The 15,182-nt window shown below is 48.0% G+C and overlaps 1 protein-coding gene across 2 annotated transcripts in view; it reads left to right on the top strand.

The window, feature by feature from the left end:
* Window positions 1-15,182, top strand: part of L3MBTL4 (L3MBTL histone methyl-lysine binding protein 4) — a 442,980-nt gene that overhangs the window by 424,894 nt on the left and 2,904 nt on the right. For both annotated transcript variants that reach the window (XM_055324067.1, XM_055324068.1), the window contains 2 exons: window positions 3,685-3,854; window positions 13,527-13,589. In XM_055324067.1, the coding sequence (XP_055180042.1) occupies window positions 3,685-3,854; window positions 13,527-13,589 (233 nt within the window). The remainder of the gene's footprint in view (window positions 1-3,684; window positions 3,855-13,526; window positions 13,590-15,182) is intronic.

Below are 15,182 nucleotides of genomic sequence, written 5' to 3'. Positions count from 1 at the left end.
ATGGCAGGGATCTGTCAGGCAGATTACCTCACAAATGCTCACTAGGAAATTCTAGACTGACTGGCTAAGATTACATTCCTGGGAGAGGTTGAAACTGGGATTAGGTTATGTATTAAGTATTGTTTTGTTGATGTAGGGCTGAACACAAATGACTCCATTTTGAGCTTGTTTGTAGTTTGTAAAAAGTAATGTAATACCAAGCATATATTGAGTACTCATTATGTACCAGGAACTGCTCTAATCTCAACAACTCAGTAAGATATAAGTCTTATTATCCCATTAAAAAAAAAAAACTTGATTCAGAGAAGTTAAGTCACTCAGCAACAATGTGGGCACTAGGATTCACAAATAGGCAAGCTGATGTGGACCCTATCCTCCTCCCCATGCCATAGTCCTCTGAGGCAAGCCCTTCTTAGCATTCTCTCAGCTAGACATGAAAATCTCACCCCCAAATCGTCAGCTTTGGAAGAAATTGGACCTGGTAAATGGTACAAAGAAGGCAAGACAACCACTCTCCAGAACGCATTCCCTCTCTTTTGTTACTGCTAGAAAATTCGCCTTGCAAGATGTTAATTTCAAATATGCATCATCCCTTTATAGAGCATCAATCCTGACCTCAAGGAACTTAGAATCAAATTTAGAGTAGAACTTACCATTCAATGAATGGTTATGATATACTGGGGACCACACCACGCCCTTATGTGCGTTCTCCTTCCCCACCCCCCAACAGCTCTGGGCGATACATGTTCTCAACTCCAGTGGTACCTTTGAGTTGGCAGACTGGTTATTCCAAACTCCCTGCTCACAGACTCCCTCCTTAACCTCCCTCATATCTATTTGAGCCTGAAAACTCAACTTTCAGGCTTTCCATCTCATTTTATAAAGTTGATAATAGGGCAGCCCAGGTGGCTCAGTGGTTTAGTGCCGTCTTTGGCCCAGGGCCTGATCCTGGAGACCCAGGATCGAGTCCCATGTTGGGCTCCCTGTGTGGAGCCTGCTTCCCCCTCTGCCTGTCTCTCTCTCTCTCTCTCTCTCTCTCTCTCTCTCTCTCTCTCTCATAAATGAATAAAATTTAAAAAAAATAAAATAAAGCTGATAATAGTGAAAATATTATCCAAGCTCAGCATGTAACTAGTTCTGGCAAGCATTTCCCAAAACATGAGGTTGTAAGTAAACAGACAAGAGCCGTATACCCATGAGAACTCAAAGCCAGGTAAGGAACTGGCAACCCAGCAAGTTGGTTGCAGACCTTTCCCCCTGCCATGAGAGGACTCACTCTGTCATATAGAACATATTCCCCATTAAGTCCTGTTCATCCGTTGAAAAATCTGGCTTTTACCTCCCTTCAAACAAATAATTCAATTTAACAGAAGCACAGTTAACTGAACTCAAAAAACCACAGGCAGCTTTTGCCTGCGTTCAAGCGCGCAACATACAGCTCGAGCTCCCTACCGGTAGTTGTAACCTGAAGGCCATCTTGTTACTTGAACTGAGCGAAGGGTGCCATCTTCCAGGACCGGGAACCATGAGAAGCGGTGTTCAGAGGAACCTCCGTGCTGTTCCATGCTGGCCACCAAACCTTCGATATATTTCCAGATGGACCCCTCAGCACCCAAGGCAATTTGCTTCCAGAATACAATGTGGAAAATGTTCTTGCTGGAGAGCACAATGGTTCTTTTACATTCGTAATGCCTTCGGCCTTTATTTGTGAATCACGGAAATCTAATCACCGTCACTCCACATCTTTGTACCTCCAAAACAACATGTATTAATGTGTCCTTTTAGAGTCCTATACATTTTGGAAAGTATATGTGATTGATTTACCCAGCGTTTGAGACACGGATCTGATTTTTTTTTTCCTAAGTCCATGCTATTTCAGCAAACACAACCAATTGATTGATGCAGTGATTCTTTTTCAGAATAAAGCCGGGCTTTGGCTCAGGTCTTAATCCCTATGAGCACATCGCGTTAACTCCCTGTTGCCCAGGAAAGCCCGTGGCGACACTGTGGCTTTGACCACAGACTTGCTTGGGGACACTTCTGCAGTGAGTTTTCAGGGTTTGTTTGGTACATGCTCCTTGTCCAACCTGACACCTTCCTTAAAGAACATCTACATTTGTAAACATACCGGCTTTTCAAGGAAGGTGTGAAGTTTTGCTTCAGAACCGGCAGCCGAACATACTGTTGGCTGAACTACATGGAGGGAGATAACCTATTTACATACTAAAAAGGTCAGTGTTGGACAATCAGCATTTAGAGATGAATTTGCTGCTGCTTGCAACTGGAGCATAAGAATTTGGGAGAAGGCCGCAATTTTGCTGTCTCTATCTGTGCAGACAGCAAGCATTGGTAAATACGTAGGCTGTCTGTGCCAAGCAGCTAGGGTGGTGATGGATGGGTCCCTTCCTAGTTTGGAACCTCTGATTACTAGTGGGTATGTGACTATGTGTCCATGCAAAATGCAGGTCAGCCTCACCTACTAAAAACTGTAATTAATTTGAGGTAGAAATATTTGCATAATAGCTTTTCAGACTGTTAGTAAAATACCATCATAACAGACTTTAAATTATGTGGCTACTGCTTACTTAACTATCATTTGCATCAGGAAAGTAGACTTTTAGATGGCTTAAAACAATTTTTTGTGGTCTTTCTTTTCAAAGTATTTTAAAATATCAACAGCTTTATTTTGCTAATGTGATGAAAGTATCTTTAAAAATGGCATTAAAAAGGCATGAATTTTCTCTGAAATCTCTATGTTTTTTTTCCTTATCCATTTATACATTCAAAGCAAAATAATTAGGGAATTGAGGTCTATAGCGCCCATCTAAATGTTGGGAATATAACATAAGAATCAAGTCACTGTTGAAGGTGGCCAATGAGTTCTGGAAGCCTGGGGAGAAGTAAGAGGCAGGAGAGAGGTCTTAGCTCCCTTGGTGATAGCAACCAATCTTGAGCAGGGAAGCAGCCATTGCCCTTCGTGTCTTAGAACCAGAGCTCATTCAGAGCTTTTGCTCTGAAAAGAGAGCGCCCCTTTAAGAGTACCTGTGTCAGGGCCATCACATCTCCACTGCGGCTGCTCCCTAAGTCCCAAGGGGTCATCGTGGCTTTCTGGGAACTAGCACAGCAGCTGCCACCAACATCCTCATGGGGACCCAGTACTGCATTCCACATTCATTGTCCCCTGGGGGACTTGTCAAGCCAGATGTGGCCCTGGGTTCATGGTGCCTTTGGAGACAAATGAAGCAGCTTCCAGGAAGAAGTCGTTCTTAGTGCGCACACACAACCCAGATGCGTCGGTGTGCTGATCCACTTAATAGTCCTGTACTTCCTCTGACTCCTGATTTAAGGAGAGAGGAGCCAGCGACAGTGACAAGCTAGCTCTTGGTTGGCATCAAACTGTCTCATAGAGATTATTTGACCTTGCTCAGCAGATAGCCAGAGTCATCCAGGCCATATATAACATCTGTTTCTCATCATGACCGTTACTTTGAAACAGAGCAGTGGCATGGCCTGCACCAGGGGACTCCTCCTGGTGATGATGTCAAGCGATGGGAGCACCAGGGTTCCCCCTGAGTCTGCACTTTTCCTATCCTGGCCCTGGCCACCTGGGAGGAGGAGCTGACCTAGGTGATGTCCGCTAATTGGCCCCGCATGTGTACTTCACTCAACCTGCCTCTCTTTCAGAATACTCGGCTGAGCAGACCCAGCAGGCTCTCCACCAGTCGGTCTTCATGTCCTCTGTGTCAGCCCACCCTTTCCGGGACCTTCCTCTCGGCAGGGAGCAGCACTGCAAGCTGCTTCCAGGTGTGGCCAACATCCAGGCAGGCGAGGTGGCCCGATGGACAGTGGAGGAGGTGAGCAGGGCTGCTCTGGGGCTCTGGGTGGACCAGACCTTGTTGCTGAGAATTTCTCTCAGGGCATGAAATCCACTGCATCAAATTTAAATTTAAGAGCCGTACTTAAGGGAGAACACAGGCCTGATTTTGAGGAAGTCAGGGAAGACCAGTTGGTTTTGGGCCCCAGTGGTATCCCAGACCCGCCTCTGTTCTCCATCACCATGGGCCTAGTGCCAGTTTTGGTAAAGGGGCCCAAGCCTCCAGACCTGCATCACAGACTGATTTGGGGGAAGCACATACGTATAAGCATCTTCCACTTGCACCCTGGCAGCCCCTTCCTAAGCAGCGTCTTGTCTGGGGAGCCACCTCAGGGTGGTCTGTCCTGTGCTGAGGGGCTCCCTTTGGCTCCTGCGGGGCCACAGAGGATCCCCTGGTCCTCGATACTGAGCAGCTCTGTGTAGCCATTTGTCCACTCAAAGTCACAGATGGTCTGTTAACCTGAGGTTTGTGTTTAATGTGAGTTAGATCACAGCACTGCAGAAGATGCTGTATGCATGAGAAAACTGATCCAACTTTAGTATCACTGTGCATTACCATGTTGGTTTTCATAAGGACCAGGTAAGTCCCGGTGCTTGCTGTAATGCCGTAGAAATGCTTCATATGTAAAGCAGTGTTCTTTTAAGGAATACACTCTTTGACATTTCTTTTAATAAAGGCATCATTTCCACTAGTCAGGCCTTAATTAATTTTTTTAAATGAAGGAAAACCCCAGGGTCACTCCGAGGATGAGATAATGGTGGAGCTGAAGTTAAATTCATTGCAAAATGTTCATTGAGCACTTCTGCAATCAGCTTGACTTAACCTCAGTTTAAGCCTTCCTTTCCAGCCCTGGACAAGGAGCAGGTAACAAAGGCCATGCAGAGGCTGGAGGTCTCGGGCAGGCCTGCTATATCCACCTCCTCGCAGGCACCTCCCAGAATCTCCCTGGTGGACTGCCCTGCCCAGCAGCAGAGGCTGACAGCTCTTCTTCAGCACACCCTGCTGCCCCACCTCCCCTTCCACTATTTACAAGTGCCCCCAGAGTCATGATGATGGAGCGTTGGCGGAGTTTTCCAGCCAGTGGTGACTAAATGTGTTCCTGTTCCTGAAAGAGTATGTGGAGCCTGCCCCTACCCCTCCTCGAAGAATTTTTACCAGTTTACAAAGCGTGCAGCAGCTTCATGATGAAGCCAACTGAATTAAGACCTATTGTGCTCTGTAATCCAATCATGTACAGCTCTGGCCTTGTAACAGCAGGTGCAGAATGGGGAGCTTAGTGGCAAGTCATTCATTCCTGACTTGCAAGCCATTCACTCAAGGTTCTACCAACTTTTAAATTAGGCTGACAATGGCTTCTCCTCCCCTGCATCGTCAACATCGTGCTTATTAGAAAGATGTCTTGGGGAGGGCAGCCACCTGCATCCAGCCCAGCCCTACATGCACAGAGCAGCTGAGTCCTGAGAGTGGGTGAACATGGTAGAGACACAGAGCTCTGGGGGTGTCTCTGCCTACCTTAACATGATCCCTGGCTCCCCAAAGTCCTTGGCATGCCTTAGGACCTGCGTGGGCAGTCCTCCCTGCCTTTCCTGCCCTACCTCCCACCATGCCCCCCATGGTCCTCCCATCCTGGGCTACCATGCCCTCATGGCGTTCTCACACTGGCACAGCTGCTAACCCTGCCTCAGGTCACCTTTCCTTCTGCCTGAGGCCACTCCAGCCATCAGCACAGTGCTCACCTCTATGCTCCCATCTCCTCAGTCTTCTGCCACTGACCTACACTCACTTGTCTGCCCCCTCACCAGATGAGTAGAGACCTTCTTTCACTCACTTGGCATGTTTCTTGAGAATTTCTCACTACACCTGGCACTTATTAGATAAGCCAGTAATGTTTGTTGAATGAGTGTCAAATGATAGGGGCATTATGAGCTGGATTTTGAAACAAAAGGGGAACACACCCAAGCAGAGAAGAGAAGGAGGCCATTGCAGTCAAAAGGTAAAATAGAAGGTCACATGGGAGTGAGTATGACATATACAAGGATGGCCAAGGTACAGCACATCCTTTACTAACATCCATAATGACAGTGAACATTATTAATATACTGAGAGTAAGGCAAGTACTTTTTTCTGTTGCCCATTTTGAGGCACCTAGAGACTAAGTCACTTCTCGGGGCCTCACAGGCAGAGCCAGGCCCAGAGCTGACATCTTCCCCACCAAGCGCCCTGTGCGCCTGGGGGCACAGAGTGGCCTGTGTGAGGCCAGGCACTGGCAGGCCTGTCACTTCTCAGTATGAACCACCTGAGCGGTTCTCACGCAGAAAGTCACCCGTGGAGACGGTGCTTCATGGGCATGTGAATGGCACTCATCTGCAGAAGTGTGAGAAGAGGCCTTGGAGGGGAGGGAGCTATCAGGGAGCATTGCCACACTCCTGGCGTAGAATCACCTCTGCCTGCACTGAGCGCCACGTGGGAAGAACCACTGGAAGTCAAAGTTGGCTGACATTTTTAAGTTGACAGCACTAACACAACACAGTGAACCAGATTAGATACTGAAGATGAAGAAGTGAAATGAGCCAAATGTGACTCCATTTGTTTACGACCTAGGATGACAATATGTGAGTTGGAGATTTCATCTGAAAGAATGGGAAAGTCGTGGTGCCATCAAACGAAATGAAACTTCTGAGGGAAAGACCCAGTTTGGGGGCAAGGAGATAAGATGGTGAATTAAATATGGGACATCTTGAGTGAGAGGTCCCTGTGAATTACATTATAGCAATGGATGTGCAGCACCTATTCTGGGGGGTAGAAATACCAAATGGGGTGTCATTATTGGATGGGGGGCCCTGAGTGAACCGTCATGGTCATCCAAGGAGAGCTGCTGAGGATGGAAGTCAGTGGGGACCACGGTCGGGGAGAGAGTGTCCACAAAAGAGAAAAGTCCAGGGAAGGCAGGTGGCGAGGGTTCCATTGGGTAGGGCCCATGTCAGAAGTAGCTCAGGACTCCTAATTGGAACTGCAGGACTAGGCTTCGGGGTGGGGGTGAGAGTGGAAAAATGTGTACAATATGTGTATTCCTTGAACGTCTCAAGAGGACCATCATCCAAAAAGAATAGAACCTCTGTTTTAGGAACATTAAGTAATGACTGGGAAGTTTAGGGGGCCTCTGGTCTGGTGAGTCCCAAGTCTGGCACTGCAGGAAAGCAAGGGCTTGGTGGATGAAGAAAGACAGTGTTTGTCACACTGCAGGTCTCACTGGGACAAGGAAGGACTCACCACAGGGGAGACTGAGGATGACTGAGGATGCCATCAAAGACTTAAGAGGAGGCTAAGGTCACAGTCCCTGAGTTCTCTGTAGTGGACACACATGGAACACCAGCTCTTTCATGCTGAAAGAGGCCTTAGAATTTTCTAGACCTAAAGTAAAACGACCATCTGTGATGCTGTCTTCATAAAGCGTTCCTGTCGTGATGCTTCCATAACCATGACTTCCCTCAAGGATGCATTTCAGAGAAAGTTTGGCTTATCCCCTAATGCTTACTATATCATAATCTTGAAATCCCCCTAACTAGATGCCCTTGAGGACAAGGAGCACATCCTAAATTCCCTTCTATATTCTCACACTCCTGTAGCACGTTTTCTGGAACCAAAATAGGCCCTCAAGAAGAATCCTGGATGGGGTGAGAGTGTGGGCTCTGTGACGGCTCTATTTGTATCTTTGAAAATAAGGCATCCCTCAGATGGGTTTGGCTGAGGGGGCATTCCAGTGAGTACCAACAATAGAGTTGTGACTATTTTAGACACTGCATTAAAAATGGGAATGGGGCAGTAAGGATTTGAAAGGGCAAGAGGAGACAAAGGAGGGTGCTGTTCCTTTGTGTTTGGTTCTCATTAGGCAAAGTATTGGAAGGAATCATAGGAGCCCAAGACAGGATACCCTGAAAATGGACGTGTGTGTGTCCTTGTGTCAAGTGCCACTCAGGGAGACTGAAGGCAGGAGTCTGTCTGTGGCACAAGAGGAAGAGCAAGAATGCTTCCTTTTGTCTGCTGTCCTGGCCTGGGAGGAAGTCCTCCATTCTGCATTATGTGACCTGTGAAGAAAAGCCAGCACCGGGCCTTTGTAAGATTGCCCAGAGCCTGGGAGCTGGCTTTTAACTCCTTTGTCGCTGTGGCTGTTTCTGGGAGAGCAGAGTTTTTCAAAGCACAGGTAGGCTTGTGAAGTCAATTTCATGGTTCTAGAGATGAGAGGAAAGACCAGTAGTGTAGTAAGGGTTATTATCTTGTGAAACCTTTGTTAGAAACGTGTGGGTATGTGCACACACTCAAGTTACGGTCAGTGCGAAGTGTATTTCTTACTCTGGGCCATGGAAATGTTCCATAAAGGAATATTAGTGCTTAAGAGTAGAAACTAAAATATTTTTATATCTCCTTACATCATTCTAGTAAGTATCTTGCCCAGAGTAGGTGCCTGACAAATGTGTGAGTGAATAAGTGGGGAGGTGGGTTTTATGCAGTACCCAGGTGTGCGTGGACACGTGAGGGCAGGAGGTGACATGTTGTGGGCACATTAGAGCCACAGGTATGGCTCATGTATGCTCGGTGCACCTATGGGTACTTTGATTCCTTACAACCAAAAATGCTTTTTAAAGCAGCACGTATACATCGCCATAGCCTCCACCAAGAGTGCCCTAAGTGTCCATTAATTTTGAAAGATGGCAGTCACTTTAAAAGCAACCTTTCCACAGAAGGGAGTGTTTTGAAAAATTCAGGATACTGGTAATTAAGCATAGCAGCCTTGTACAAGCGGGCCCTTAAAAAAAAAAAAAAGACAAATAACAAATTCCACTGTTAAAAAATTAGACCCAGGCTGGAAACATGGTCCCCAGTGGACTCGGAGCCGGTAATCAGGCCCACTGCTCCAGGCTCAGCAGAATGGAGAACAGCACCACTCGGAAAGATTGAAGGGAGCCGTAGCCCCACTGAAGGAGACAGGCCTTCTGAGTTCCAGGAGAATGCCAGGAAAAGTAGGTCGCTGGGGGAAGTAAGTTAGGGAAGTAATGGGCTTATCCGAGAGCTGGCCACAGGGTCATCTTTCTTGGTCTCTCCAAACTGCTGTGTCATTCCCAGAATTAACCTACTCAGTGTCCTTCCAAAATAAAGCTGACCTTTCACCATGGGCTACCCTACTCCTGAGAACTTGGGGAATCAAGCACATGTCGGCCTCCACAGCAGGTGTATTCTTGGAACCAAGGTAGGGATTGGTGGTCCCCGGGCTCCCACAGCAGCGCCATCGCCTTACCGAGCAGACACGTCCACACGGCCACCTTGGCTCAGGCAAACAGATGCCAGTTTTCTGTTTCATAGAGTTCACACCAGTCTGACTAGTTCATATTTACCACAGACTTGAATAGATAATCAGAGGATTCTTAAGGGGAGAATGGGAAGGAGGCTTTCTGATAGTACTCTACAGTGTGTTAGAGCTCCCCACTTTATGTTTAAAATTTGCAGCAAAATGGGCTTTCTGTTAAGCCTCAAAATATAATGTATTCTTGGAGGGAATAAATACTAACAGCACTGAATAATGGCACTGAATAATGATCAAGCGAGGCCTTTGGATATTTTTTAATTCTGGCCAGAAAAGTCGGCCTCAGTGGATTTCACGGAACTCAGTTTTGACTTTGGAAAAGGACAGATTGAATAGAATCAGACTCTCTTTCCAAAGAGGCAGAGGATTTCAGACACGATGGTGAGGCAACGGAGACCAGGCGGCCCCGCCGTCAGGGAGGTGAGGCAGGGAGGGCTGTGCAGGGCCCAGCTAAGGGCTGCCCAGCTGCCTGGGCTGCTCCACTTCCTCTCTGGCTCGGCACGAAAATTATTCCTGTTAAAGACTTCTATCTACCTCTGACATGGACAGTGACTTCTTGGCTAACAATACTGAGGAGGAAGAATGTGATTCTTTCTGTTTGTCCAGAAAAGGACATTTTAACTTCTGCAGGCCATCAAAGCAACACACAACGCCTATGCCGTGAATGGAAGTACCTGGAATGTGTATTTTAAAAAGACCATCTCTCAAAACACTTCTCTTTGTCTGTGGTCGCCCAGGCTCCTTATTGTTGGCATGGCTTTCCCACAGGAGCTAGTGATTGAGATGTGACAAAATGTATGTCTTCTGCTAATTCTTAGTCCTACTTTTTTAGTGTTCCTGCTATGACATTCAGCCTCTTTCCCTGTGAAAGAGCCATCTCAGGAAAACCTTCCTTTAGAGCAGTGGCTTTGAACCAAGGAAGATATGGGCAACATCTGGACACATTTTTGGCTGTGTTCCCCCCCCCAAAGCAGCATTTATTTACCCACTGAATTCCAAAACATTTAATTTAGAAGTCTGGCATTTCATAATCACCCATCTTGATTGACGTGGGCTGACACACATGGCGGTCAGGATACACAAGGACAATAGCCAAAGAGTTACAAAAAATAAATCCATGATTCTTAAACAATTGCAACCAAAAAAAAAAAAGTTACAGGTATCAAACCTTTAGATGCATTGCATTGAAAAAGAAGGTTTGTGCACGTCATAATTTAAAGAGGCAAAACAAGATGCTACTGAAACCTCATGTTAAACAGTTTCTTATAAAGTTAATGGAAAGGAGCAAGTGGTCTCTTTATAATCAGCTTTCCTTAACAGTTTTCCGTTAGCTGAAGAGGTGGGAAGGGTGAATTCATTTTTTGCATGCACAAGATGTACTGCATCTGTGCATGCATTAGATGTACAATGTTGGAGGAGATGCAAGTGGCACCTGGTAGGTAGAGGCCAGGGTCCCCGCTAAACACCCTGCAATACCCAGGGTGGCCCCACAGCAAAGAATGATCATTCCCCACCAGTCAATAGTGCTGGCATGAACAAAGCTGCCCTCCAACATCTTTCCTGGACTCTGCTTTTGATTCCTTTGTTCCCACACCCAGTGTGGGCAGATCTCAGGATTTTACCTCACAGGGCCTCCTGCTTCTGCTCTGGGCTCTGTTCCATGCGGAGTGTCCAGGGCCTTTTCTCCACTGGAGAGCTGCAGGTGTCTCCCAGTGACGTCCTGCCCGGGCCGGCTCACACTGCTAGATCGTCTCTCAAGATTTCTCTTGCACCAGGGTCTAAGCCGTACCTTCACATGAGAATCACCTGGGGAATCTAGAAATGTATGCCTAACACTTGGCCTGATCCAGCCTGATTACTTCGGAGTCTCTATGGCCTGAGCCACACCATCATTCCTGTTAAAAGCTGTCCAGGTAATTTCAAAGTGGGGCCAAGAGAGAGAACCGCCCCTCCAGGGCTCCTTGCTGCCCACACCCGGAAACCACACCGCCACCACCTCAGCCCTTGCCTTTACCCACGACTCCCCTTCTGCTCCGAAGTTCTAGCCAAACTGGACTTCTCACTGCTGATGACTTGAGCGCTATGCAGCCAGCTTGTGGCCTGGGCCCTGGCGCTCTGTGCTGAGGTCTTCTCCACTTGTCCAGCCCAAATCGCCCCCCGGTGGAAACACTGCCACCCAGCGGTGTCTGTCTCAGCTCCCACCTCCCTGGTGCTGCCTTAACTCGGTTCCCATCTGAGATGCCATTTGTCCCTGCTAGAAGCCTTTCCACCTCTCTTCTAGAACTTCGCTCATGGGAGCAGTGATCAGTAAGCCATCCTCACTCACCATTTTCTGTTAATCCTCCCCCTCTGATCAAACTGTAAACTCGTTGGAAGTTCACGCATGCCCTGCTCACCGGTTCTGCCCTCCCAGCACCCAGCAGGGGTCTCACATGCCGCACGGGTCAGACGTACCTGGCCAGAGAGCATCCTGGACCGGGGGACCACACCCACTTCACAGTGTCCCAGGCCCTAGAAACTCTGTGAGTCCCTGCTGTCACTTGCCTCACTTACCGTGTCTCTGCAACTTGAGCAGCAGCATTCCAAGACTCTCCTCACTCAGCTCCCTGCTTTTTAGCCCCTAAGAAGAGCAAATCGTGTTAAGTCAACAAACAGCCTTGGCTCCCGGCAGAGTGGAGCACCAGGGTGCTCCTAGGGCTTGAGGACACCATTGAGTGGCAGCATGCTGACTGGTTTGGGGGGAAAAATTTTTTTAATTCTCATCTTCCTGCATTTTGGAAGGATGACTGTAAATGACTCGTGGTAAAATACACTTTGTGGCATCAGAGGTGAGTAAAGCAGACACCAACGTTGCTGATTGCCCCTAAAAAGAGGTGCTGAAATGTTTGTATTAATTAGAGCTGTGAGGAGACTGGGTGGGTCGGTTAAGGGTCTTCCTTCGGCTCAAGTCATGATCCTGGAATGCCAGGATCAAGCCCTGCATGGGCTCAGCGGGGAGTCTGCTTCTCCCTCTACCTACCCTCTCCCGCCCTGCCATTGTGCTCTCTCTTGTGCACTCTCTCTCAAATAAATTAAATCTTTAAAAATAGATGGATGGACAGAGCTGTAAGTCAAGGTTGTGCATACAGGCATCAGGACCCATGTTCGCTCTGTGGGTGTTGGGCCCTGACCGCTCTGTAAGCTGGAAATCAACACCCGATGTTCTCTTCTGCAGAGTGTGGGGAGGGTCAGTGTCCACTGCCATCTCCCTTCAGAGAGCCAGAAACTCTCAGGGCCCGGGGTGTAGAACATGTTGATACAAGACCCTGAACTCACCACCTTCTTGTGGGCCTTTTCCATTAGAGGAGAAAGAGAAGGTTCAAGTGCACACAGTTCGGTTGGCACAAGACACAGAGACAAAAATGAAAAACCCAAGACAATTACTCTGACAAACATCATCTCCCGGGTTTGTCACTGTAGCCTTCTGGTGTGCAATAGGGCCAGATGTTGCCAGAAGTGACCAGCATCCACTTGTCATTTTGGTCATTGACACTACGATTTATTATGTTTGTTCATTCAGCTTTCTGACAGCATCAGTTGGAAACTCTCAGCAGCTTCCTGCACATACAGCCAGGTCATTGTTTGGTCTAATTAAAAGGAACTTAGGGTATGTGTGGCTGGACAGGGAGTGGGAGAAAGAGTGGAAAATGAAGTTGAAGAGCATGATTCTCCAGAACTCCGGTTTTGGAGTCTGAAAACCTGGGATCCAAAGCCATCCCTGGCATTTCTGAGCCATGCATGACCTTCGGCAAGTCATTAAACCTCCTTGGGCTTCAGCTTCATTGTCACTGATGGGGGAATTTGGTTGGCTTAGGTCCCTAGAGTCCCTGTCACTGGCCGGGCCTTGGGGCCACTGAGGTGCCAGGTAGACAGGTCCTGCTCTCAGACAGTCACTGTGAAGACTGCTGCACACGGCCACTTCCTCCTGCTTTTCCTGACCCTCCCAGGGTGAGTGGACAGGAGGATCAGATGAGAGAAGATTCCAGAATGCCAGCACCGCACACAAGGAGGCTGTCAATGTCCTCATAACGGTAACCCTATGTAGGTCAGCCTGGAAATGAGAGGCCAACAGAGAGACTGGGGGCTGATCTAATTTCTGAGCTGGCAAATGCTTATGTGACTTGATAGTTGGTATTTAAATCCCAAGTGTTTGAGGGATTTGAAGTGTATTTTACTCAAACGTTGAATTACTACAACCCAAGAAATTATTTCAGGTGCAAGTTTTAAATCAGGCTTTTCATCTCACTCTGTAGGTGGCCGAATTTGTACAGTCTCTTCTGGGCTGCGAAGAGCATGCCAAGTGCTTCAAGAAAGAGGTAAGAAATGCAAAAATTATATGTATTTCCCTACTTATGGACTCAGAAGTGCTTTGTTTTCATTTACTTCCGTGTAAATAAGAGCAGGAGAAAAGGCTCGGGGCAGGAAAGAGCCCAGCAGAGCAGCGGGGCACAGCAGCGTCAGTCTCTGGGCTTTGTCACTGAATGCTGTGGTGCTCGGCCCGTGTGGCCTGCCCAAGAAATAGCCTGTCAGGTGAGGGAATAAAGGAACATGTCAGTTAATTCTTATGGGTGCTGTGGAGGCTCTGCCGTGATGACTTGAGGCTTCACTGGGGGCAGAATGGAGTCCTGCTAGGAGCCTGCTCCCGGGGAGGAGAGGGAGTTACTTACTTCAAGGGGACAGTGGGACCATCCTGTATGTCCCTGCTTGGCACCTGCTTCAAGAGGAATGCAGAGAAGCCACAGAATCCTTCTATGGGGTTTCTGCTTCCTACCCTCAGTTGGTTGGAAAAGTTCCAAACTACTTAATATTTGTCCTGGAATTAGTAGCTATAGCTCTAGGGACCCCAGAAGAAACTGGACCAGCTACGGAATCATCGTGAAGATACAGTGGTTATTGTTTTGTTTGTTGTTTTTTTTTTTAAGATTTTATTTATTTATTCATGAGAGACGAGAGAGAGAGAGAGAGAGAGAGAGAGAGAGGCACAGACACAGGTAGAGGGAGAAACAGGCTCCATGCAGGGAGCCCCATGTGGGACTGGATCCAGGTCTCCAGGATCACACCCTGGGCTGAAGGTGGCACTAAACCGCTGAGCCACCCGGGCTGCCCACGGTGGTTATTGTTTATCGTGGCCTTGCCAAGTGCTGGGCCCTGCGCTGAGCACTTTACAGTTATTATCCTTGGGTTCTCAAACAACCAATGAAGAAGCCTAGCAGGAAAAGGGCAGTCAGATTGTAGCCCCCGTCCATGTTGTTTCCAGGGCCATCGTTATTGCTCCAGAAGTCTCCTAGAAAACTACCCTCTAGAGCCTCTGGTGTGTAGCACACACTCTCCCTCTCAGGGCATGCATGGTTCAGGGAAAGGACTCTTGCATTTGGGGTCCTGGGCTCCTCAAAGCCCAGCAAGTCCTGCATCTCCAGGGAACTCAGCATTAGGGTCAGTATGGTGGCAGTCTGGATAGCTGCCACTGGAAACACGATGCTCACCTGCTCTTCCCCAACCCAGCACAGCTCCGGTGTGGTTGGCCCCGCCTCACACATACGGGCCGCTCTCTGCATCCTGTGATGCCCGAGACCCACCTGGTCCACAGGTCTCTGCACGTCACGATGCTCCAGCTTGGCTCTTAGACCTGCGGCCCCCCAGTGGGCAGATCATTTAGCCTGCCTTATCCTCCCCTCCTCTGTAAAACACAGACTTCGCCAGGGGGGCTTTGATCAGGGGTAGTGTGTTTCAGTGCCTGGGAAAGTCTGCAAGTATCCTGTTCTCTGAATGGACGATTCTTCAACAAATACTATCATAAATGCACAGGAAGCCTTTTTTTTTTTTAGAGATTTTATTTATTCATTCATAGAGACACAGAGAGAGAGAGAGAGAGAGAGAGAGAGAGAGGCAGAGACACAGGCAGAGGGAGA

Source organism: Nyctereutes procyonoides, unplaced genomic scaffold (assembly GCF_905146905.1).
Source record: "Nyctereutes procyonoides isolate TBG_1078 unplaced genomic scaffold, NYPRO_anot_genome, whole genome shotgun sequence".
Taxonomy (NCBI): Eukaryota; Metazoa; Chordata; class Mammalia; order Carnivora; family Canidae; genus Nyctereutes; species Nyctereutes procyonoides.
Note: the sequence above shows the minus strand (reverse complement) of the source record. Positions and strands in the feature narration are given on the sequence as shown.